The sequence below is a fragment of the Drosophila ananassae genome, chromosome 3L (genome assembly GCF_017639315.1).
Source record: "Drosophila ananassae strain 14024-0371.13 chromosome 3L, ASM1763931v2, whole genome shotgun sequence".
In the NCBI taxonomy this organism is placed as follows: Eukaryota; Metazoa; Arthropoda; class Insecta; order Diptera; family Drosophilidae; genus Drosophila; species Drosophila ananassae.
The window spans coordinates 19,107,233-19,130,877 of record NC_057929.1 but is presented as its reverse complement, the minus strand read 5'-3'; the positions used below and the strand labels follow the sequence as shown (position 1 = coordinate 19,130,877).

Sequence of the window (23,645 nt, the reverse complement as noted above, 5' to 3'; positions counted from 1 at the left end):
GAGACATCTCCGACCCTATAAAGTATATATATGTATTCTTGATCAGGATCACCTCCTGAGTCGATATAAGCATGTCCGTCTGTCCGTCTGTCCGTCTGTCCGTCGGTCCGTCTGTCCGTCTGTCTGTCGGTTTCTACGCAAACTAGTCTCTCAGTTTTAGAGTTATCGAGTTGAAACTTTGCACACATCCTTCTTTTCCTTGCAGGTAGTACATAAGTCGGCCGGGATCGGTCGACTATATCCTATAGCTGCCATATAACTGATTGATCGGAAATGCCATAACTTCGTTGTTTTTTAAGATAGAGGGTTGGGACTTTCCACACATGTTATATTTGACCAACATATCTTATGTACAAAATTTCATCGGCCGACTATATCCTATAGCTGTCATACAACGATCGGAATTGGCATAACTTTGGTTTTTTTTAAGTTAGAAAGATGGGACTTGGTACAGATTCTATTTTGGGGAAAACAATCTGATCTGCCAATTTTCATAAGGATCGGCCGACTATAAACGATCCGCTATATATCTAATAAAATAAGATGGGTGGCGCCACCTAGCGGACTGCGACTGAACTGCAAGGGTATATCAACTTCGGCTCCGCCCGAAGTTAGCTTTCCTTTCTTGTTATACCCTTGCAGAGGGTATTATAATTTTGGTCAAAAGTGTGCAACGCAGTGAAGGAGACATCTCCGAACCTATAAAGTATATATATTCTTGATCAGGATCACCTCCTGAGTCGATATGAGCATGTCCGTCTGTCCGTCGGTCCGTCTGTCCGTCTGTCTGTTTCTACGCAAACTAGTCTCTCAGTTTTAAAGCTATCGAGTTGAAACTTTGCACACACCCTTCTTTCCTTTGCAGGCAGTATATAAGTCGGAACAGCCGGGATCGGTCGACTATATCCTATAGCTGCCATATAACTGATTGATCGGAAATGCCATAACTTTGGTTGGGAGTTTCTACACATGTTATATTTGACCAAAATATCTTATGTACAAAATTTCGTAAGGATCGGCCGACTATATCCTATAGCTGTCATAGAACGATCGAAATTGGCATAACTTTGGTGTTTTTTAAGTTAGAAAGATGGGATTTGGTACAGATTCTATTTTGGGGAAAACAATTTGATCTGCCAATTTTCATAAGGATCGGACGACTATAAACGATCCGCTATATATCTAATAAAATAAGATGGGTGGCGCCACCTAGCGGACTGCGACTGAACTGCAAGGGTATATCAACATCGGCTCCGCCCGAAGTTAGCTTTCCTTTCTTGTTTTTTTGTAAATATTGATCTTCAATTATTTAAAATAGAACGCATAACATATAGAATATATATACATATATGGAAGTAACCTCTGGACAGGCGATTTACACAGTTAGCAATACTTTAATTGTAAGGATAAACATCAAAACCATTTTTTTTTAACTCTATAGATTCAAGAAGGTGGAATAATTAAAAACCTTTCAAAAGACGTAAAGAATTTTTCAATAGCTTCAGTGGCTCTGAAATTATACGTATTTTTAATTTACAAAGGTATTGGAATTTAGTTAGTTTAAAAATTTTAATTAAAAATTTGCCCAAAAATGTATTTAAAATCCAAAACTGTTTCGTAGTTGTGGGAAACCAAATTATTTTAACAAATTAACAGATGAGAGGCCTATCCTTATGAGAGTTCCACTATATAATAAATTATTAAAAAACAAGAAAGGAAAGCTAACTTCAAGCGGAGCCGAAGTTGATATACCCTTGCAGTTAAGCAGAAGCTTATGTTATTATTACATATATCGGATCCTATATAGTTGTCCGATCCTTATGAGAATTTCACCATCAACAAAATTTCTAATAAAAATATTGGAAACAGCCCCAAGCATCTTTAAAAATAGAAAGGTTGTGCCATTTCCGATCGTTCAGTTATATGGCAAGTATAGGATATAGTTGGCCGATTCTTATGAAACATAGGATTAGATTGCCCAAAACGGAAACCATAGATAGTCCCATCATTCTAGCTTCAAAAACAACAAAGTTAAGCCAATTATCCTAATAAAATTTTGCAAATCGGATAAGATTTCCCAAAATGCAATCTGTAGTAAGTCCCATCCTTCTAACTTATAAAAGAAAACAAAGTTATGGCATATCCGATCAATCATATAATAAACATGTATTATATCTAAAATAAATGCGCAAAGATAAAAAATTAAAAAAACTGGAAATTACGTTTTTCCAGTTTTTCTAGTTGAACCAATTGTTGAATGTAACAATTTATTTTGGGTGTGCGATATAAAATAATAAATATTAGATAAGTATTGGCGGAGTTGGTTTGCCTGGTTTTTTTTTAGCTTTTAATCCATGATTTGGCCCAAAACGGTGGTGGCTGCATTTATTTATATGCATTATATGCTCAGTGGGGGCATATGCATATAAAGCGTTCTACTCATAAAATTTTGCATTCTTCTCATTAAGACATGAGACACTGAAACATAAAGCAGAATTACATCAAAATTTGCCGTAAGTGAGGAAGTTTGAGATTAGCCGAATGAAGAGCGTAATGGTTTCTAACACGGGAAGGCCTGAGTTCTAATCCTAGTTGAGTCAATGTTTACGTTTTTCTTTTTAAGCCCTTTTTTATTTGGATTTTATTTTTGAAATATTTGAAAATATCTTATGTACAAACTTTCATAAGGATGGGCCGACTATATCCTATAGCTGTCATAGAACGATCGGAATTGGCATAACTTTGGTGTTTTTTAAGTTAGAAAGATGGGACTTGGTACCGATTCCATTTTGGGCAAAATAATCTTAATGGCCAAATTTCATAGGGATCGGCCAACTATATTCAATAGCCGCCATATAACTGAACGATCGGAAATGGCACAACTGCAAGGGTATATCAACTTCGGCTTCGCCCGAAGTCAGAGTTCCATGGCTGCTTATCGCTAGAGCCCCAAAAGATGAATATCCAATTGCTCATGAAAAATACCACAGCGATTAGTACAAAGACGGTCCATTGGGAGCGATCCGTCTAAAAAGTACAAGTTATAAATATAAACGGAATTTCCAGGGCAGAGTAAACTTCCACTTACCGGATCCGTAACAATAGCTCCAGTGACAAGGGGACCCCGCTGCGTCGGCAACTCGGCCACGTCACTGGAGATGCCCAATAGGACAGCTGCGTGGTTTGGGGACAAGTCGATGGCATTCGTGAAGCCTCCAATGTCGGAGCTTGCGTTCAAGCCCTTCTTGACGCACATCAGTACTACGACCAAGTCCGCATTACGCTGGACCAAGTATCCGATGCCGTTGAACACTGCTGCCGGCCCCAAGAGGACACAGAGTGGGCCCACTTTCTTAAAGGAGTTCTCCTCATGACAGCCACTTTGGCTTAGAACAGGTACAAATATGAAACCGCCACCTGGACTAGGTGGGGCAATGCTGTTCTCAGGCCATTATTTTCAATGGACATCACAAGCACACCGCTTAAATACGAAGGTATCTGCAGCTCTATCGTGGAGTCAACCAACTTTTGGTTTTGACCACCAAAGCTCGGAAAGTAACCGATCCTAGGATGTCTCTCCAGGGCACAGGCGGCGGACCCTGGGGACAGCGATGCTGCGGGCAAAGAGTTCGCTGGGTGTAGTCGCGTTCCGGGGCACTAATGCAGCTGGCAAGTACATCATACCAGGCCAACCGATAGGACTGCCCGCAATGATGCCACTGGCCAACGAGGCGAGTATCGTGCCATAGAAAATTCCGGAATAGGCTACCACGCCAAGAAGCTTTCGGTACGGGGGAAGAGACCTCTTTGCCAGGTGCTAATGGAGTCAGGGTATGCTCAGGCCCTGGAATAGGCCTTGGGACAAGCGAATGCCACAAAATGTCTTCCAATCGCCAGATTTGATGCCTACGGCCGTGGTAATAATCTAAAAAGAAATAATCTAGTATAAAATTAAATTAATAAGCTTCACCTTCACCATAAGATTAATCACAAGACGCAGTTATTAAACGTAGATTTACCTGAATACTTTCATTCCAAGCACGCCGATATTCAATCGTTTGTTGTACACGGCGGCCAGATTTAAAAACAGCAAGACCGTCTGCAGATGTCTGGAGTACCAAAAATAGGGTCTTTTTATCATTTATCATTATAAAATCAAATTGAAGATGGGGGTTTTTGTTAACAATTTCATTTAAAAAAAGTTAAATTTACCTTTTTCATTTGGTGGGCTAGAAACAGAACATTCCATATTAAAATCTCTTAACGGCTAAGAATATCTAAACGTTATTGGGCCAATCGGGTCAATTGGCCTAACTGAACGGTTTTTCCAAACACTTTGCTTTAAGTATGAAGTCTAATTAAAAAACAAGAAAGGAAATCTAACTTCAGGCAAAGCCGAAGTTGATATACCCTTGCAGTTGTGCCATTTCCGATCGTTCAGTTATATGGCAGCAATAGGATATAGTCGTCCGATTCTTATAAAATTTGGCAAATCAAATTATTTTGTCCAAAATCGAATCTGTACCAAGTCCCAGCTTTTTAACTAAAAAAAACCCCAAAGTTGTGGCATTTCAGATCAATCAGTTATATGGCAGCTATAGGATATAGTCGACCGATCGCGGCCGTTCAGACTTATGTACTACCTGCAAGAAAAAGAAGGATGTGTGCAAAGTTTCAACTCGATAGCTCTTAAACTGACCCTCTGCAAGGGTATAACAAGAAAGGAGCGCTAACTTCCGGCGGAGCCCAACTTGATATACCCTGGTAGTTAGGTAGCAGCTTATCTTATTATATATATATCGGATCGTAGATAGTTGGCCGATCCTTATGAGAATTTCACTATCAAATCAATTTTCTAATAAAAATGTTTAAAACAGCCCCAAGCATATAAGAAATAGTCGACCGATCCTTATGAAATTTGGCAGATCGAATTATTTTGTCCAAAATCGAATCTGTACCAAGTCCCAGCTTTTTAACTAAAAAAAACCCCAAAGTTGTGGCATTTCCCATCAGTCAGTTATATGGCAGCTACAGGTTGACTATAGACCGATCGCGGCCGTTCTGACTTACAAAGTCGAAAAGCTTTAAAACTGAGAGCCTATATCAAGAATATACATTACGTGGTCGGAAATTTCTCCTTATCTGCGTTGCACACTTTTGACTTATTCGTTTATAAAAAACTCCATCCAAATGTTTTTATACATTTATATATTTCATATATTTTAAAAGTGATTTTTAACAATTAATTTAAAAAGTACTCTTTATTTGTTATTTTTATACACCTGCAAAGGGATGATATTCTTGATCAGGATCATCTCCTGAGTCGTTATAAACATGTCCGTTTGTCTGTTTCTAAGCAAACTAGTCTCCAAGCCTTTCATTTGCACGCAGTATACATATAAGTCGAAACGGCCGTATAAGTAAACTATTAGCTATAGTTGCCATATGAGTAATCAATCGTAAACTTTTTTGTTTGGAAGATAGCAAGTTGGAACTTTCTCAAAGGGATCGGCCAACTATGTATGTCCGATACATATCCGATGCCAGTCTTGATATAACTCGTCACCTACTGGGTACATCCACTATAGCTCCGGGCAAAGCTAGCTTTCCCAGCTACCTATTTTTAGTAAACAGTATTTTTTTGAAGTTGACTCAAAAATTATATATTCAGCATAAATGATTTCAAATATTACTTTTAAAGTAATTCGATCCTTCCGTGTACCGATGCGAACAATTTTTTAATGATTACTCTTTATTAGAAGATCTTATGCATTATTTATCAGCTACCAAAATCCGTAGGCTACTGGCTACCGAAATTCATTTCTCGTAATTTTTTTCCCAGGATCATCCGTCCTCTTAGAATACACTTTTCTCTAAAAAAATGTCCTCTCTAATGAGTAATTTTTTGAGTCATTGGAGAGAGAGATCATAGTCTTATGATGAGAGTTCAGATTTAAATTTCAAACATTATTCTGAAACACATAATCAATTATCACAACAACCATCCAAATCTTTTCCCCTCATAACTGTCGGATCTATCCCAGCGATTTAAGCCGTACTGTGTACGAAGGCTCTATATTCCTACAGACCACGCAACTCCCAGACTTAACTTCCACACCTAACTCCCAGACGTAACCCCCAGATGTTTAATAAATAACTGTAAGGCTACTTAACGTTGACGTTTGACGTTGTTCCTACTGGTTCTCATGTGTTATAAATTAGTTTTGAAACCATTTTCGTCTTCATTTCTGTAAACCCCCAACTTAATTTGTTTAAATACTCTGGGAAAAAGAGTCTGATAATCACAATGGTAGTTTTTTGCTTGACTCCACCCGCTAACGATAAGTGAGGGATGTGTGTGCGGATGCACATACTGCTTATATCCACCATAAAAAATATTTACGAGTATAATGCTTTGAACAAGCTGCTATGGCAGAGACCAGGGAAAGGTTGCCGGGAAATGGGGCAGACAGCTTTTTGCTATGAGCAGCTGCAAAATAAATGTGAATTTCATGAAATAATGGCGCTAAAATACTTTGAGATGCAAAATGTAAAACGCCAACAACGATACCGACAAAAAGCATTCCCACCAACCCGCCCGAATGCAAGTAAATATAGATAAGGACGAGCTCGAGGACATGAGCAGATGCCAGAGGGATATGCGATGGAGTAAGCGTCGAGCGGCGGCCACAATCAAGTCAACAAGGGGCGGCGAATCTCCCCACACCCTCCCCCACACAAAACTTTGTAAATGGACAGTGTGTCAGTGCGCTTGGCGGGGTCTAAGGTCATTTTCAATTTGCATAAATCATGCGGGACGGTAAGGGCCGTCCCAGGAACCAGGACCTGGGGTAACCTTCTTCCTCTGCAGAATATGGCTTCTGGGTCGACCGTAATATATCGTTTCATCCGAAGATCGAAGAGCACCAATCCTTAGCCTTGGAAAGGATTAGCCAAGTGCTTCAGAATTTCAATCCTCAATGGAAGTCAAATCTTGTGCGTTTGTTTCTTTGTTCAATTGATTCGTATCATGATCTTATGCGAGGAATCTTACTTTACAGCTAATCCAGAAAGTCATGCATAGATTGCTTGACGATTTCTAAATAGTACATTATTGGTCTATGTGGTGAAGATTAAATACAAGGGCAGTCTGATATTTTAAGGTATGTTCAAACGAGACACAGGGGAAAAAAGAACAGACGTAAAACTATAATTTAAGCTGGGCTATATTGTCGCCATCTGTAAACCAGGTGAGTTTAGCTCCAAAAAAAATGCACGAAGTATATAGGGGACAAGTATACAGTACACCCTCCCACGGAATTCATAACACGGCAACAACGGCGGTCACAGGACGAAGGGGGAGCAAGACATCAGTTAACCGTGAACGTATAGTTAACCGCATGCAATTGCCAGGCCCGAGTCCTCGGGGCTTCGGAGCTCCGAGGATCCGAGTCACATAGCGTCGAGTCGGGCACTTTGATTTATAAGACTTTCATATGGCGGCGGCGAAACGGCCGCCTGTTTGAATCATTTGTGAATCATGTCGAGCCATTTCTGACTTTGATTTATATGCGGTGCATATGCATGGGAATGGCAGTAGATGGAGTGCCCACCACGCACCACACGTCAACCCATTGTGTCGCGCATGAACGCGCCGAACGACAGGGCCGGTCCGGGAAAACAGACAAATGCTGTGGAACGCAAAAAACCAGAATACCGAATTCCAAATGGGGAATGAAAATGGCATGGCACCGTGCCTTCCACACCCCCCACAAACACGCTACCGAAATTATATGTGTGTTTCGCCGAAATTGCATTGTCCTCTCGTTTTCAACCGAATACCCCTCGAATGGCATTTCCCGCATTGGGAGCCGCATTGTAGAATTTACGTAAAACCGCTTAATTGGGTCAAAATTATTTTGTTTATACGCGCTAAAGCGACCGCGGGCGATTTCACAAAGCGCTTCCCATGCGGTTGTTTGTTGGACCAATGAAGGAATCTACAATAAGTGTTAGGTATACTGTTCTAGCGTATTCTAACTAGTGTAGATAAATTTTAAAAATTGGAAAACAGCAATTAATTATTTGTAATCACATAATGTGAGGCGCTTGTTTTCTACACACTATCCCTTTGTGAACTAAGTTTCAGTTTAAGACTTTCTGTTTATATCTAAAAAGTAATAAACAAAATGCTAAGGCTGGAAATGTATGTTTACATAAACAATCATATTTATGTGGTGGATCCACTTCTGAAACATACATAACTCATGGAGTACTTTGTTCTTACTTGTTATACCCTTGCAGAGGGTATTATAATTTTGGTCAAAAGTGTGCAACGCAGTGAAGGAAACATCTCCGACCCTATAAAGTATATATATTCTTGATCAGGATCACCTCCTGAGTCGATATAAGCTTGTCCGTCTGTCCGTCTGTCTGTCGGTTTCTACGCAAACTAGTCTCTCAGTTTTGGAGCTATCGAGTTGAAACTTTGCACACACCCTTCTTTCCTTTGCAGGTAGTATATAAGTCGGAACGGCCGGAATCGGTTGACTATATCCTATAGCTGCCATATAACTGATTGATCGGAAATGCCATAACTTTGGTGTTTTTTAAGATAGAGGGTTGGGACTTTCCACACATGTTATACTTGACCAAAATATCTTATGTACAAAATTTCATAAGGATCGGCCGACTATATCCTATAGCTGTCATACAACGATCGGAATTGGCATAACTTTGGTGTTTTTTAAGTTAGAAAGCTGGGACTTGGTACAGATTACTGTTTGGGCAACATAATTCAATATGCCAAATTTCATAAGGATCGGCCGACTATATACGATCCGCTATATATCTAATAATTTAAAATGCGTGGCGCCACCTAGCGGACTGCGACTGAACTGCAAGGGTATATCAACTTCGGCTCCGCCCGAAGTTAGCTTTCCTTTCTTGTTTTTAAAACTAAATTTGAGTAACTTAATTTTATAAGACAAGAAATGAAACTTCTTATCCTTATAAGAATTTCACCCTCAAATCTATTGTCTAATAAAATTGTTGGAAACAGCCCCAAACTTATTCAAAAATAGCAAGGTTCGTTCAGTTACATGACAGTTACATGGTATGCAAATAACACGGTGCGACAGTGAAAAAACACTTGTGAAACGAGATAGTGTAGGTTGTTAATCTGGTCGAAGAGAACTCAAAAATATTTTTTTTATATTTTTTGAACCCTCCAATTTTTTTTTATTTAAAAAAAACCGTTTTTCGGGACTTTTTTGCGCTTAAAAATTCCTGAACGCGTTTTTTTCAACCGATTTCAAAATTTTCGGTGTTTTTCAATAGTTAAATGTTGTAGCTTTTGAAAAAAAAATATATCTTCGATTTTGTTGAACAAAAAGGACAAAATTTTTACACCTGAAACTAAAGTTTTCGACTTTTATTCGTGTTTTTTGGATTTTGATGCCAGTTTTTCGGTAAAACTTACTAAAATTCTGTCATGTTTGCCACATATCAATGTTGTCTTATTCATTCTGAATAAAACGAGACAAATTTCATCAAAAAATAATGAAAATTGGTGAAGTTATAACGCTTTTCCCAAAAAAAGTCAACTCAACCTAGCGGGCGCTTCGGAAGAACAATGTGTATAAAAATAAGAGTATATTGCTTTCTTCTGACAAAAAGTTTGTCATTTATGCCACATATTAATATTGTCTCAATAATACTGAATAGAACGAGACAAATTTCATTAAAAAATAATACAAATTGTTGAAGTTATAACGCTTTTCCCAAAAAAAGTCAATTCAACCTTGCGTACGCTCCGGAGTACCTGTGTGTATAAGTCAGGAATATGCTCTTCTTCTTATAGTGCTCCCATGGTTTTATTGACTTTTTTTGGGAAAAGCGTTATAACTTCAACAATTTGTATTATTTTTTAATGAAATTTGTCTCGTTCTATTCAGTATTATTGAGACAATATTAATATGTGGCATAAATGACAAACTTTTTGTCAGAAGAAAGCAATATACTCTTATTTTTATACACATTGTTCCTCCGAAGCGCCCGCTAGGTTGAGTTGACTTTTTTTGGGAAAAGCGTTATAACTTCACCAATTTTCATTATTTTTTGATGAAATTTGTCTCGTTTTATTCAGAATGAATAAGACAACATTGATATGTGGCAAACATGACAGAATTTTAGTAAGTTTTACCGAAAAACTGGCATCAAAATCCAAAAAACACGAATAAAAGTCGAAAACTTTAGTTTCAGGTGTAAAAATTTTGTCCTTTTTGTTCAACAAAATCGAAGATATATTTTTTTTTCAAAAGCTACAACATTTAACTATTGAAAAACACCGAAAATTTTGAAATCGGTTGAAAAAAACGCGTTCAGGAATTTTTAAGCGCAAAAAAGTCCCGAAAAACGTTTTTTTTTAAATAACAAAAAATTGGAGGGTTCCAAAAATATAAAAAAAAATATTTTTGAGTTCTCTTCGACCAGATTAACAACCTACACTATCTCGTTTCCCAAGTGTATTTAGTTTTTTTTTTTTTGTCGCACAGTGTAATTTGATACCCTGGAAGAGGGTACTATAATTTTGGTCAAGGAGGATACTATAATTTCTGTAAAGGAGACATCTAGAACGCTATATGGTATATATATATATTCTGGATCACGATCACCTCCTGATTCGATATCCGTCCGTACTTGCCTTTGGACACAGTGTATAAGTCGGAACGGTCGGGATTGCTTGAATATATCCTATATCTTTCATATAACTGATGTAACTTTATTATAAATGTCATAACGTTGCCGTTTTTTAAGTAATAGGGCTATCTTATAGATTCTATTTTGAGGCAATTCATCCGATTTACCAAATTTCACAAAGATCGGGCGTCTATATATTGATGTCATATTACTAAATGATCGGAAACTGCACAACCTTGGTGTTTTTGAAGATTGGTGAGGGCTTTTTTCAAAATTTGTATTGGAAGAATAATTAAATTCTGACAAATATCGGTCAACTAAACCCTATATTTGCTATATATGTATATCTTTTAATATAATCTGCCTATTAACCATAAGGGTGTATCAGCTTATATCCTTATCTTTGAAAAATTCACTTTTAATATACAACTTTTTCATATTTAATTAAAAACATATTTTTATTGTGCCTATCGTTAAATATTATAAAATTTTATATTTTTTTTCAATAAATTTATGTAACGTATCTAGGTATTTACAATTTTATTAAATAACGTTATTGCCTCCTTCACATACTTCTCCTTCTCAAGTAATTCAGATTTTAGAAGCGCCTTCAATTCCTGCAAATTAGGCATCGTGCGGCAGTCACGAACGTTGAGTAGGGTTCGAAATATTGTTTCCCATAACTGACGCTGGACGTAGCGTGGCAGGGCGGTCTTCGGCATCCAAACACCATTTGTATTTCGTTGCACCACCTCCATGTACCGGCCCAAGAGCAGCACATGCATAACGCCCACCAAGCCGAATAAATCAAGCTGATAAGTCCACGGGCGCTGCGTACGCATCTCAATACACTTAAACATCTCATCATGATGCACATAATTGAATGTCTGATTGGCGTGGAAGAGCCTGGTGTCGATGGCCACGCCGAAGTCAATCAGCTGCAGGCTGACCTCATTGGGATTCGAACCCAATCTGAAAAGCAGGGTTAGTGCTGCAATGGCAAGCTGTTAGCTAAAATACTTACGGCCTCATCAGCAGGAAGTTATCCGGCTTTATGTCTGCGTGAATAATGTCTATGGCGTGCAGATGGTCGATAATGTCGAGCAGCTGACAGCTCATGTGCATCACCACATATTCATCAAGATTTTTGTTGGTGGCATTCTTGACCTTGTTGCACACACCAATTAGAGATCCATACTCCGCATAGTCTGAAACGTACACACTCGAATTGTTGCCGACTAAAGCGTAATCAATATGTGCATATGCAGACATCTAGGCAACAAAAATATAATATTATTTTTTGCATAATTTTGGAACCTCGTAGGGACGACTTACCATTTGCTCACTGGTTAAACGACTGTGCACCTCAAGGCTGATGTAGAACTCCCAATAACTAGGAGGCCGCTCCTGTTTAAGGGCCACCTTCTTGCCGGAGTTAGTGTGGCGACCTACATAGACGGACCCGTAAGCGCCCTTGCCAATCATCTTTGAAACTTCGAACCGCTCATCATGTATCTCAATCTGTGTGTTGGGTTGCAACCTTTTAACGTGACCCACCAACTGACAGTGTGGAAGCTCTTCGATGTACATGTAGAAGTCAACGGACTTAAGAAACGAGGCAATGAGGTCCACATTAAAAGGGTTTACGTTAGTATCGGATATAGTTTCGTTCAGCATGGTCGCGTCCATAGTGCCTTTGGGGTGGATGTAATTGTCATCCTGATGTGTCTCCAATTTGGGCCGCGGCCAGGAATGGTGAGACTGCTTGGGAGTTAACGGAGGTGTCTTGTAATATATGCTCATTTCATCTTTAGGCGATGGCAGTGCCTTCGTTGCTTCGGCAGGCGGTGGCGGTGGTAGAAGCGTAGAATTCTTAATCATGCTAATGTTCGTAGCAAACATCTCAGTAGCTGCGTTCAGCTCGAAAAAATTGTCGATCTTTCCACTGTCTGAATCACGCTTTCCTGTTGATTCTTCTCGAGATCCTGACATGGACTGATCGCTAAACTTTGAGCACTTACTGTTGAATGTGGTAGTAGACACTGGAGGAGGCGGGCAGGTACTTAGTTCAATGCAATCCTTTATAAACGACGAGGTGATGTGGGAAGGGCCGATGGCGTCGGTTTCCTTTCGCAGAGATAACTCCAAGCGCGGCGACTTTCGCACGGACACTTGCGTTTCCGGTAGAGTGCAGTTTAAGGGAAGGCTAAGGTCTTTTGGAGTTGGTAGCTCTGGCTGAGTCTCATCGAGAAAAATCTCAAACTGCTTCTGCATGACTCCCACATTTGGCGTGGGTAGTGACATCGGTTGTGTTTCAGGAACAAACGACAAGTCATCTGTGATTTTGGCACTTTGATCCTTTTTGTTTCTAATGGATTTGCTAAAAATGTCCGGCGTAGCCTGGTCGCATGTGCGCTTGGTCGAGACTTGTGACAATGGAGAACCAAACGGATGCATCTTGGGCGGAGTTTTTCCGAAAAATCCACAAAGATCGCTCTCATTGTCTAGTGATGGAAGTTGGGGTGAAGGAGCCAGTGATTGGTGAAGAGAAATCTCCGGCAGTGCAGATGGAAGGCGGGGTAGCGTTTCTGTTTTATCCTCTTGAAAGCAAGAAAGCGGTCTGGGAATAGTCTCCGTCTTGTCCTCCTGAAAACGCAATGATTTTAGCATCGGTACGCTAGGTGCATTCGGCTCCCACAGCTCGCGTCGTGAAAAGTTTTCTCCAGGAAGGTCTTGCTCCTTGGCCGTAGAGAATTCCGGAACAGCGGGCTTCTGAAGACGAATAGGACCTGGTGTATATTCCGCACTTTTAGTGACTAAAGTCACTGCCCCGTGTGAACCAGGCGAAGATGAAGTTGAAGTTATGGTCGACTTGGTGGTTGCATTGGAGGTTGCAGAGCTCTGGGTACCGTGTTCGGAAGTCTCTAAAATAGTGGAAAGCTCTTTACGCAACTTGGGGGACTGAGGCTCCAAAGGAGACTCCGCGGAGGCAGCCAGTGCTCCATCATCAACCGTCGATAATTCTTTCAGCACGGTGCCAAACTGTCTTACCGGCGCCTGTTTTTGAGAACACTTGGGAGTGCTTACTGCCTGATTCTTTAGGAACATATTGAACATTTGAGTGGAGCATGTTTCATCCGCTTCAAAAAAGGGACCCGAAGGAGCTGGTTTTGTGTTTGGTTTTTGCTCCTCTGAGTCCTCGTAAATCTCTATTTTATTGGTAGGCGGTGCTGGCACAGCAAAGTTTTCCGCCGGCGGTGCGGCAGATTTTTGAGATGTCGGTTTGGCAACTGCAGGGGAAACCACCACCGGTGGCGGAGCATGACTTGTTTCTGCGGCGGGGTCAGCACAATCCTGCGTTATTTCTTCCATTACGTCAGACATATTACGCTGTGCAATAGACTTTTTAAGAGAAGTGGGGAAAAAACTTTTACGTCGGGGAATTTTATTTCCAGAGAGGCATACTGTCTCCTCCATGTCAACCTCGCCGTGCATAGTGTTGTTCCGTTTTTGCTGCCATTTTTTTGCCAGGAGTTCCTCCGGCTGATACTCCATTTTCTCCTCGTCGTCATATAACTTTTCAAACACGGTCTGCAAACCCGAAACCGGTGGTGGCTTCCAGTACTGATCCAATTCGTCGCGAGGTTGCGGCTTAGAAATTTTGGCGAAGTTTGGGTAGCAACGGACGCCCGTAAGTGCGCCTGTGCCCCAGTACTCATTTTGTCTTAAAACAAAGGCGTGCTTGGGATCGTGCCGGCTTAAATGCATGTAAGCGCGGTACTCTTCGGGGGAAAACTCCAAGTTGGGTCGTGGGTACAGGAGACACTTGTGGTAGGAGGGCACTCCGGTTGAGTTTGGCTCGTCCTCGATGGTGACTGGCGTCACCCAAGCTTCCTGCGGAATGCTTTTGGCCACGAAGTTCGGGGTAAATCTGAAGGGTTTCTCCAGGCGACGTTCGTAGTTTGTAATCGGTGGCAGCGATGGTTCATCTATGTGTATGTCAAAACCCAAATCTGGCGAGACGTTTCCTGCAAACATCTTACCGCTCTTGTGTGAATTGGAATGCGCCATGTTCCACGCCACCGTTTCTTTAACATTCTCTTGTCCGCGGGCCGCATCAATTATGGAACGCAGGGTCGACTTAGTTTCAACTTCGGCAACGGTCGGCAGCACATTGACATCAACATTCTCGTCGTTATAAACCTCCACATTGCGGCTAGCATTGCGCATGCGGCTTGTACTCGGAGCGTCAACCTGATAAAAAAAAAAATACAGTAATGTTTCATATTTCACGAACAATATTTAAAAACCTTAAAAATTACAAGCTTCCGCTTATCTTTACGCCTAAATCAATCCTTAGATTTTTCTGACAAGAAGATCCTTTTTCTCTTTAATTTGATAAATATATTTGTATAGCACACAAAAAATAAACATTTTATAAATACATCTGTATAAATCCAAACATTTTTATTAAGGAATTTAAACAAAACTCCACTCACCTGCACCACACCCGGCATTCCGCTTTTTACGGCAGCACCAGTGCGAACACTGCCTACAGTAACGGTGCTGGTGCTTCTTTTTCGGCGGCCATGCAACGATTGCAGTGCAAGCCGTCGCTCATTCAACTCCTGTGTGACTGCGCTGACCTCCTCGCCGTCGGTATAGAACATACGTTGGGACACCGTGAAGCCGAAATGTTGGTGGGCCTCACGCAAATCTTCTAACGGTTCGGCTCGACAGTCCATTCCGAGGCGGAAAATCTCGTCGGCTTTGCGCATGTTTCCACTAAGATCGTAGCTATATGCCCAGGCAATGTAAAAATCAGCCAGCATGGTTCCAATACCGTCGTTGTACATCTGCTGGTAGCACTGGATTTGGTCCTTTTCTTTTTCCATCTATGAGAGAAAAACGGAGTCAGAAAACTGGCCTTCGCAATTCAAATTCCTCAGACTTACAAACTTGATAAACAACTTAATGAAACGCCGATCCTGTCGGTAACGCTCGTCCTTCTCGAACTTGGTAAGGCATTGGTAGAGAGCTGCCTGTAAGCCAGAACCAGTGCCTCCTGCCGGATAGCTCTGTTCGATCCAGCATATGTACGAGTACCAAGGGTCCAGAGGGTCCTCCCCGGAATAAGAGCGTACCTTCTCCTCCCATTGCTTGCGCTGTGCCAATAGTTCCTGAGCCTGTCCTGAGTCCTGGCTGAGTGAAGCCTGCAACAGGCTTACGTTGCGACCGCTTGCCAACGGCTGTATATTCTCTTTAGCATTATCAAAGTCCATAGCAGTTTTAAGGATTAAACGGGGCTTCGAAAAACTACGCGCCGAAAAGAAATGCTAGGAATGGACCAAATTGATGGCGATAAATATATGGTGGTGGCCGATAAACCCTATATAAAAAATATCGATACTTAAGTCTCATTTATGGACCCCTTGAACAATTCGGTCAGAAAATAATTCGGTTTTTAAGTGAAAGGGTCTCACGCAGAGAAAACCGATATTGTTTGTTTAAATTTGATCAACATATTTAGTGACCGCTTGACTGAGAGTTTAAAAAATCAAATTCTTTTGGACATTTTGCTTCGTTTTGTTTGTTCCATTTTTTTGTTTGTATTTTCCACCAGTTTACAGTTTTTTTTTTTTTTAAGGTGTAAAAATGGGTTATACCATATCCTCCAAAATAAGTGCATACATTTTTAAAACTTGATGCAACTAAGAAAATTGTAAATGCAATGTTTGCGGATTAAAATAAACTACCTCGTCACCCTCTCTGAGTTTCGTGTGAATCGATTTAAAACCGTAAAGGTATTATTCAATTCAATTACCAGTGGTCGACAAAGTTAACGATTATCTCCTTTTTATCATCTATTTTTTGACTATTTCAATCAAAATCATAAAAATGTTTTTAAAATTAAAGTAAATTTTCCAGTAAATTGAACATTATATAACTAAATAGTTTATGTAAATCATAAAATATACGAACATAGATAAATAAAGAAACGTAAAATTTTATTAAAACACCCTTTTACATGAAAATTATTGGAAATAATGTTAGCTAATAATATACCGGTGGCGCACGTATCAGTGACGTGAATGGCGCATCGATATTTGATGGCACGCGTTTCTTCCTCCCTGGTATTCAATAACGGTTAATGACGCGCGCTGAAAGTTTTCTCCAAAGGGGTTTCAGAGTTTAAAAAAAAAAGCAAAAAATGAGCGACGAGGAATCATCAATCATCTGCATCGATTCGGACAGCGATTCTGACGCCACTGTAGTATTCGTGCCAAAGAATCGGCCCTCGAAAGGCAAGCGGGAAGCCGACAACCACCATTCCAGGACTCGACAAATGCAAATAGACATCCGTCCATTCTTTGGTGCTAGACAACTTAACCGTCTTCGGACAATTATTCTCGTTAAGTACAACGCCATCAAGGGCGCGTCAGAGAAGATTCAGAGTCTACTGAATGCCAATCCGAAGCTGTTGGATAGCGGCGTCGTGTCTTCCACAACGAACGCCTACATCAACGCGATATCCATGCGCTGGGAACTTGAAATACGCGAACTGCAGTTGGATCACGAGCGGCTGGCTACTGCCGTGGCAGACAGCAGCTTGCAGGCGCCGGGCGCCGACGCACTACTCGCAAAAATCAAGCGTATGCGGTGGTGCCACGTTTGCTCGAATCCTGCTCAAATATGCGACCCGAGCGGAGTCTTCTTCTGCAGTATTGATTGTCAGCTGGAACAAATTGACGCGTGATAGGCAACTCTGAGCTTCCATTTTTGACTAAAATTCTTTATTTATTAAGTCAACTTTATTACTCTGTATAAATTAAAATCTTAATTATCTACCCGCTGCAGTTTCCAATACTTGGTGAATACGCCCAAAGATTCACAGTTATGATTAATAACGTCCCCAGTTACCGCTTCCTCCAAAATTATTTCCGCCTCCGTTGCCATAACTACCTCCGCTGTAGTTTCCGCTGTTTCCATTGTTTCCTCCTCTATTGTCTCCATAGCCGCCAGCGCCACCTCCGCCGCCACCACCACCACCCATGTTGCCAAATCCTCCTCCGCCACCGCCCATGTTGCTATATCCACCTCCACCTCCCCCGCCTCCCATGTTACCATATCCTCCGTCCCTACCACCCGTATTACCATAGCCTCCTCCTCCTCCACCACCCATGTTACCATATCCTCCGTCATTGTTTCCATATCTTCCTCCAAAGTTGTTACCGCCGCCGCCTCCGTTGCCCCCAGAACCAAAGCTGCGTCCGCTGTTATTTCCTCGGTTTCCATAGCCGCTTGATCCTCTGTTCCCAAAACCTCCGGAATAGCGTCCACCACCACCACCACCTCCGTCGAAACGACCCCGTTTCGCAGGTCCACCACCGCCAGCGCTTGACTGCCGTGATTGATGCGGCAAAATACCCTCCTGGCGTTTTATGTTGAAGTCTCCAGCGCTCTTAATGCAAAGGTTTTTAACCACGTCTACTAATTGTGCGTAAGGTTCCTCCAGACTAAGCACGTCAGTCGGATTATCACAAGCGACCGTAATCAAGTCTTCTAACGCCGGCTTCAAGGCTCCAATTTTGGCAGCATGCTCTGGCTCCATATCGAAGTTGATCCAGTTGTCTACACGCACCAAGTTGTTGGCAGTTAGGTCGATCTTGCGCGATCCGAATAACATCACTTGAAGGGGCGATACCATCGAGAGCTGCTTGCAAGAGACGGCGCGGGTCCGAATTTTTTCGCCGAAGACAAAGAACGGGTACGGGAATGTGATAGCCAAGTTGCTGCAGTTTACCGAAGTCTTGTGCAACAACGCAGCCTTGGATTCTGTTGTCAAAACCTTGCGTTTATCCTTGTGCACGCAGATGTTGGGGTAGAGGCCCAAACAGAGCAGCGCCAGAGCAATGTCAAGCTGTGGATCGTCACCCGGAGCTTCGGCGTCCACGTGGTACGGCACCATACACTCTTCCGGAAAGCCGGCCTGCTGCAGCAAATCCAGCAACTGTTGCTTCGCGTCCCACATAACATTCATCGTCGACATCTGCAGTCCCTTCCAATCACAAAAGCGCGCTTCCTCCTGTTCGCCACGGTGCTTGGCCCGCTGCCACATTTGCGAAGCTACGATCATGGCCACATGGTCAGAGCACTTCCTTCCGCTCAAAGCCTTCTGGTGGTTGGCCAGGCGCCGCTGACCGATGTCTAAAGCAAAAACTTCCGAGAACGTGCTTGAATAGGAAGCCATGCTCGCAACAAGGTCGGCGCATCCAAACACGGCTCCCAGAACCATCATCTTTCCTAGTCGAGGCTCAATCGGTAGGCGGGCCAAAAGGCGGCCTAAAGGTGTCAACTCATCGTTCGCATCCAAGCAGCGCATTTCGCGCAGCAAAACTTCGGCTTCAATTACCGCGTCTACCGGCGGGGGCTCCAGAGCCTTTGACAAGAAGTGATGAATAGCCCCCAATCGCAGCAGCTTTACAGTGAGAGCCATCTCGTGCAGCGGGGTTCGGAACATCTCGGGAGTAAGATTTTCCTCAAGTGCGGCATAGCGAGCACGCGAGCAGAGTGTGAAACAGAAGCCTGGACGGACGCGGCCTGCACGTCCTTTGCGCTGCTCCAGGTTGGTTTTGCTAGCCCACACGGTGGCATAGCTTGTAAGGTTATTGTGGGAAGTGAAGAGCTTCATGCGAGCTTTACAAATGTCTACCACAAAGACGATGTCATCGATGGTGATCGAAGTCTCTGCAATGTTGGTAGAGAGGATGATTTTGGTGACGCCGTCAGGCACTTGCTCAAACACTTTGCGCTGATCGTCGCGAGGGATCTGGGAGTGGCACGGCAGAATGCGGTATTGAGACGAGTTACCGAATGTGTTGGAGCTTTGCAGAAACTTCATTAGCGCAAAGATAAGGTTCCAGCCGGGAAGGAAAACGAGAATAGCACCCGGTATGTTCTTCGATTTGATATGAACCAGTAGTGACTCCAAAAGCTCAAAGCTAACATCTGACTCTGACAACATGGCCATGGCGTTGCGTGTCTGCTGCGAATATTTGTCCTCGCAAACTTTATTGTAATTGGTCTCCGCCTCCTCTTTGTTCTCGGAAAGCTGCATCTGCTCTTCTTCCTCGGCTTCTTTGCGCTTCCGTCTGGACTCCGCGGAGGGCACGAAACTAGTCATCTGAAGAATGTCTTCCAAGAAGAACTGCTGCACAGGGAAAGCCCGACCGGGCACTTCCAATACCGGGCAGTTGCCAAAATACTTGGAGAAAAGCGATGTGTCTATTGTGGCTGACATCAGGATAACTAAAACGACAAAGAGTTTAACTTTCTTTAAGTAACGCTTTCAAACCCTTTCAGATATTACATTTTCTCAAAATTTTCAAAACGCAAAGAGGAAATTCCCGATCTACAACCTGAGGATTTCGCGGATATATCTTTAAATAATCATGTCCGCCAGTGCATTCGGACTAATATTCTGTCCATAAGGCTTCATTGGGGTTAACATTTTCTGTATTGAGCGATATTGAAGTGTGTTCCCATATAGGAACCTAATTTGACTGAACAGATTTAAAAAATAACTATTATCGGCAAGGATTCTGCAATTCGGACCAATAAAAGATCCAAAAAATAATCATCAAAAAATATTTAAAAAGAAACGGTTGGCCCGGAAAATAGGGAGTCCGGGGGTAAACCTATCTCGAAAGCTTCAAAATTGAGCTTCTAGTTTATACTTAAAGCTAGTCTATACTCGGTCTATACAGACGGACAAAAAGAAAAATCTGTTCATGTGGTAATCACGACCCGAGAAGACTTCACTACGTCTCACTTTTGGACAAAATTATAATACTCTGTGAAAGGGTATAGGTCCTACACTTACCATGCAAGTCTGGATAGGTGTCGACCATGTCACGGAGTATAACCAGCAGAAAATCGCTATTGACATCCCGCTCATGGATTTCGTCAACAATGATGTGCGAGACCCCTCGCAAGCCAGCTTCCAGCTTGCGCAGTAGCACTCCCACAGTACAGAAGAGAATTGCGCCGTAAGGTCTGGGAAAGACGGACTCAAAACGTACCGAGTAGCCAACGGTATCACCCAACTGCTCGCAACGTTCGCGGGCCACTCGCTCCGCTACAGATATGGCCGAGATTCGTCGCGGCTGCGTAACATAAATGTTGGCGTAGCCCCCCTGCCCCGAGGAGATGTAGTCATCCAGGATGTACTGGGCTATCTGGGTTGTCTTGCCGCACCCCGTGTTGCCTCGAATAATCACAACTGGGTTTTCGTTTATAGCACTGAGAATCTCAGAGCGCATGGCGGCGATTGGCAGCTTGTCACGGAACTCGAGAAACTGCCGATACTCTGCATCATTCAGACGGCGCTCGCGCAACGAGCGTTCGAAGTCCGCCGAAAGGTCATCAATGGTAACTGTGGCTAGTTCGCCTTCGTCAATGTTGCAGGCGTGCCAGGCGTTCCAATTCGGCATCGGAGGCGCCCAGGGTATAACCGAGCTTTCCTGGCGCTTCTCTCCCTGCTCTTGCCCCAAGTCCATGCGATTCGTGTTAACCTAAAATGAAATGTTTTTGTTATTAAGCCTAGCATCCTGATATGTATCTTGTTTGACCCTTATCCGCAAAGTATCGTATGTTGAAAAATATAAAGTTTACAGCTTTTCATTACAGAGTTTTGTAGAAAATTAACGGCAAAAATAGAACTGAATCTTTAATTTCCTTTGCAATAGACAAGATATTTTACAAGATTCACGATACTTGCGCGGAAATGCGTCGATGGAGGCAAAGTTTGTTCATCAATATTTACCAAAAATGGACGAGTAAAATTCAGAAAAAAATAGGAAAAATAGGTTTACTTACAATAAGGGAAATTGGTGCCGCATCCGGTTCGATTTTAATATTGCACGGATTCACGACTGGCATGTCCAGCACCCTAATAACATCGTCAATGCTTGCCACCAAGTGAGGGGCCAGGCTAACTGGGTAGGGCTTCAGCTCTTCGTCCTTCTTTTTCTTAAGGGTACCACTAAAGGCTTCAATCACCTTCAGGTGAAACAGCTGACGTACCAGTGACAGAGCGCACGACTTGCTGGCCGCCTTCTTATTAGAGCCGGTCTCGCGAGCAGTGACCTTTCGTTTGAGCGCCGGGACAAATATAGACAGCTCTGCCATGAAGCTCCTGAATAAGGTAGAAATTAGGCTATAGCTTCAGATCTGCGTAGGGCCATCGGACTTTGACTTACCTTAGCGATTTATAAAAAATCACTCCCTGAGAGCAGCAGAGGACACACTTGGCGAGCCAGCCGCCAGAGCAATGTGGTGCTATTATGATAAATGACTATTTAGCCAGCTGGGAAGCGAGAATTTTCTGCAGCCAAGACCGCCCTGCATGTCGGTTCGTATCTGTTACGAACAACATGCAAGGCTGCCGGGCGCCTTTTTCAGTTTCGTACCACTTCGCTCTGATGGCCCTTAGTTGCTGCCAGCGTCCCCCTGCGAGCTGCGTTCCAGACTTGGCTGGGTATAGAAATCGACAAATCTGGAACGCAGGCGCTACCACATAAGAATAATATTAAGACCATAACATACCTAGCGTGATCCGGGCCTACCGGAGTATACTTGTAATCGTCGCGAATATTGTTTGCCTGCTTGTACATGTTCAAACGGTCCTTGGCGTTTTCTATGGTCCAGTTGCCATGAATCGCAGCATTAACGTCGATGGACTCAGCCTCGTTCATATCTTTCTGCTCCTGCACGTGATCGATTATATTGAAGCGATGCCCACCATCGCCCTCGTGATTGAGGGGTCGGTACGCTTCACCTAGATCCTGTGGGCCCGACTTCCCGCCGAAAACGCGTCGCGACTGACCCCCGTCTCCTCCCCCACCCACAGACTGGCCTTCGCCCTGGGCACCGCCTCTAGGGCCCGACGTCCCGAGGCCAGCATCTGGGGGTACGTCATTGGCATTTAGCTTACCCACGCGCACTAAGTAATTTACAAAGTCGCGGCAGGCATTTTTTTCGGCGTCCTTTTTGTTAGTAGAGTTTCCCACACCGATGTAGTTGTTTTGATCCACACGGACTTCGCATAGAAACCGCTGCCTGTTTTTTGGTCCTATAATTGAAAAATGTCATTTATACCGGCAGGATGGATGGGCCCGAAGGCGATATTGAGGCTCTTACCGGTTTGACGCACGTCTAATTTTGGTTCAATGCGTGACTTAGAACAGTACTCATACAAAAACGACTTGATATCCATATTATCCTTTTTTCTCTCAGTTAAATTTACGAATAGTAATAATTATTTTCTGCTATAGGGGTGAGTTTTCAGAATTGAAGGTAGAAAACTTAGTGAAAAGTATCGATACGCATTCAAAGAAATTTTTGAAATGTAGAGATATATCGATGTTTCATTGACACTATCGATAAGAAAAACACTGCCGAAGTCTACAAGTATTTTTCGAGAACGTATTTTTCAGTTATGATTTTATTTATTTACTGCATTGCGATGCGAAATCTTAATATTTTTGTATATTTAAAATCTTAATTTTTAGATATATTGAATATATATTAAATAATTAAAAATATATATTTTTTAAAAGGAACTATAAATGTCGTTATTTTAGCTTAATACATACAATTTGATGGCTATAGAACACAATATTTTCGTCAACAACAAACATATAAAATATACACATACGGCACATATAAAATAATTAATAAAAAAGAAAACACGGCCCCTTGGCTTTTTGAAGTTCGAGTTTTAGAAAAAATACCGAATAATACTGATACTAAATTATCAAATAATCTTGTTTGATAATTTCTTTTCTGGCTTATGTATACAGAACTGTGTAGAACCAGGAACAAAAAAAACACCACTTCTAGGTACGTATAAAAACGTCAACAAAACCAACGGGGTCTCGAAC

The 23,645-nt window shown here is 42.2% G+C and overlaps 2 protein-coding genes and 1 long non-coding RNA gene across 5 annotated transcripts; 1 reads left to right on the top strand and 2 right to left on the bottom strand.

Moving 5' to 3' along the window:
* Positions 1-11,140: 11,140 nt before the first annotated feature.
* On the bottom strand, positions 11,141-16,144 carry LOC6496664. Of its 2 annotated transcripts, XM_001961322.4 has the most exons (5): positions 15,657-16,144; positions 15,201-15,596; positions 12,037-14,955; positions 11,726-11,973; positions 11,141-11,673 (listed from the first exon to the last, which is right to left on the bottom strand). In XM_001961322.4, the coding sequence occupies exons 1-5, from the start codon at positions 15,981-15,983 to the stop codon at positions 11,226-11,228; spliced, it is 4,338 nt and encodes a 1,445-aa protein (XP_001961358.1). In that variant the 5' UTR covers positions 15,984-16,144; the 3' UTR covers positions 11,141-11,225. The 2 variants fall into 2 exon arrangements, with proteins under 2 accessions (XP_001961358.1, XP_044571563.1); XM_044715628.1 differs by lacking the exons at positions 15,201-15,596; positions 15,657-16,144 and adding an exon at positions 15,012-15,086.
* Positions 16,145-16,155: 11 nt separating this feature from the next.
* Positions 16,156-16,474, top strand: LOC116656181. Its single transcript, XR_006507266.1, has 2 exons — positions 16,156-16,289; positions 16,349-16,474. It is a non-coding gene; the product is annotated as an uncharacterized LOC116656181 (long non-coding RNA).
* A 999-nt stretch (positions 16,475-17,473) lies between these two features.
* LOC6496663 (dosage compensation regulator) lies at positions 17,474-23,103 on the bottom strand. 2 transcript variants are annotated; one of them, XM_001961320.4, is made up of 5 exons: positions 22,903-23,103; positions 22,309-22,834; positions 21,580-21,898; positions 20,585-21,275; positions 17,474-20,010 (listed from the first exon to the last, which is right to left on the bottom strand). In XM_001961320.4, exons 1-5 carry the CDS (start codon positions 22,976-22,978, stop codon positions 17,603-17,605), a joined length of 4,020 nt encoding a protein of 1,339 aa, XP_001961356.1. In that variant the 5' UTR covers positions 22,979-23,103; the 3' UTR covers positions 17,474-17,602. The 2 variants fall into 2 exon arrangements, with proteins under 2 accessions (XP_001961356.1, XP_014763910.1); XM_014908424.3 differs by lacking the exon at positions 22,903-23,103 and having other exon boundaries at positions 21,963-22,449.
* Positions 23,104-23,645: the final 542 nt, after the last annotated feature.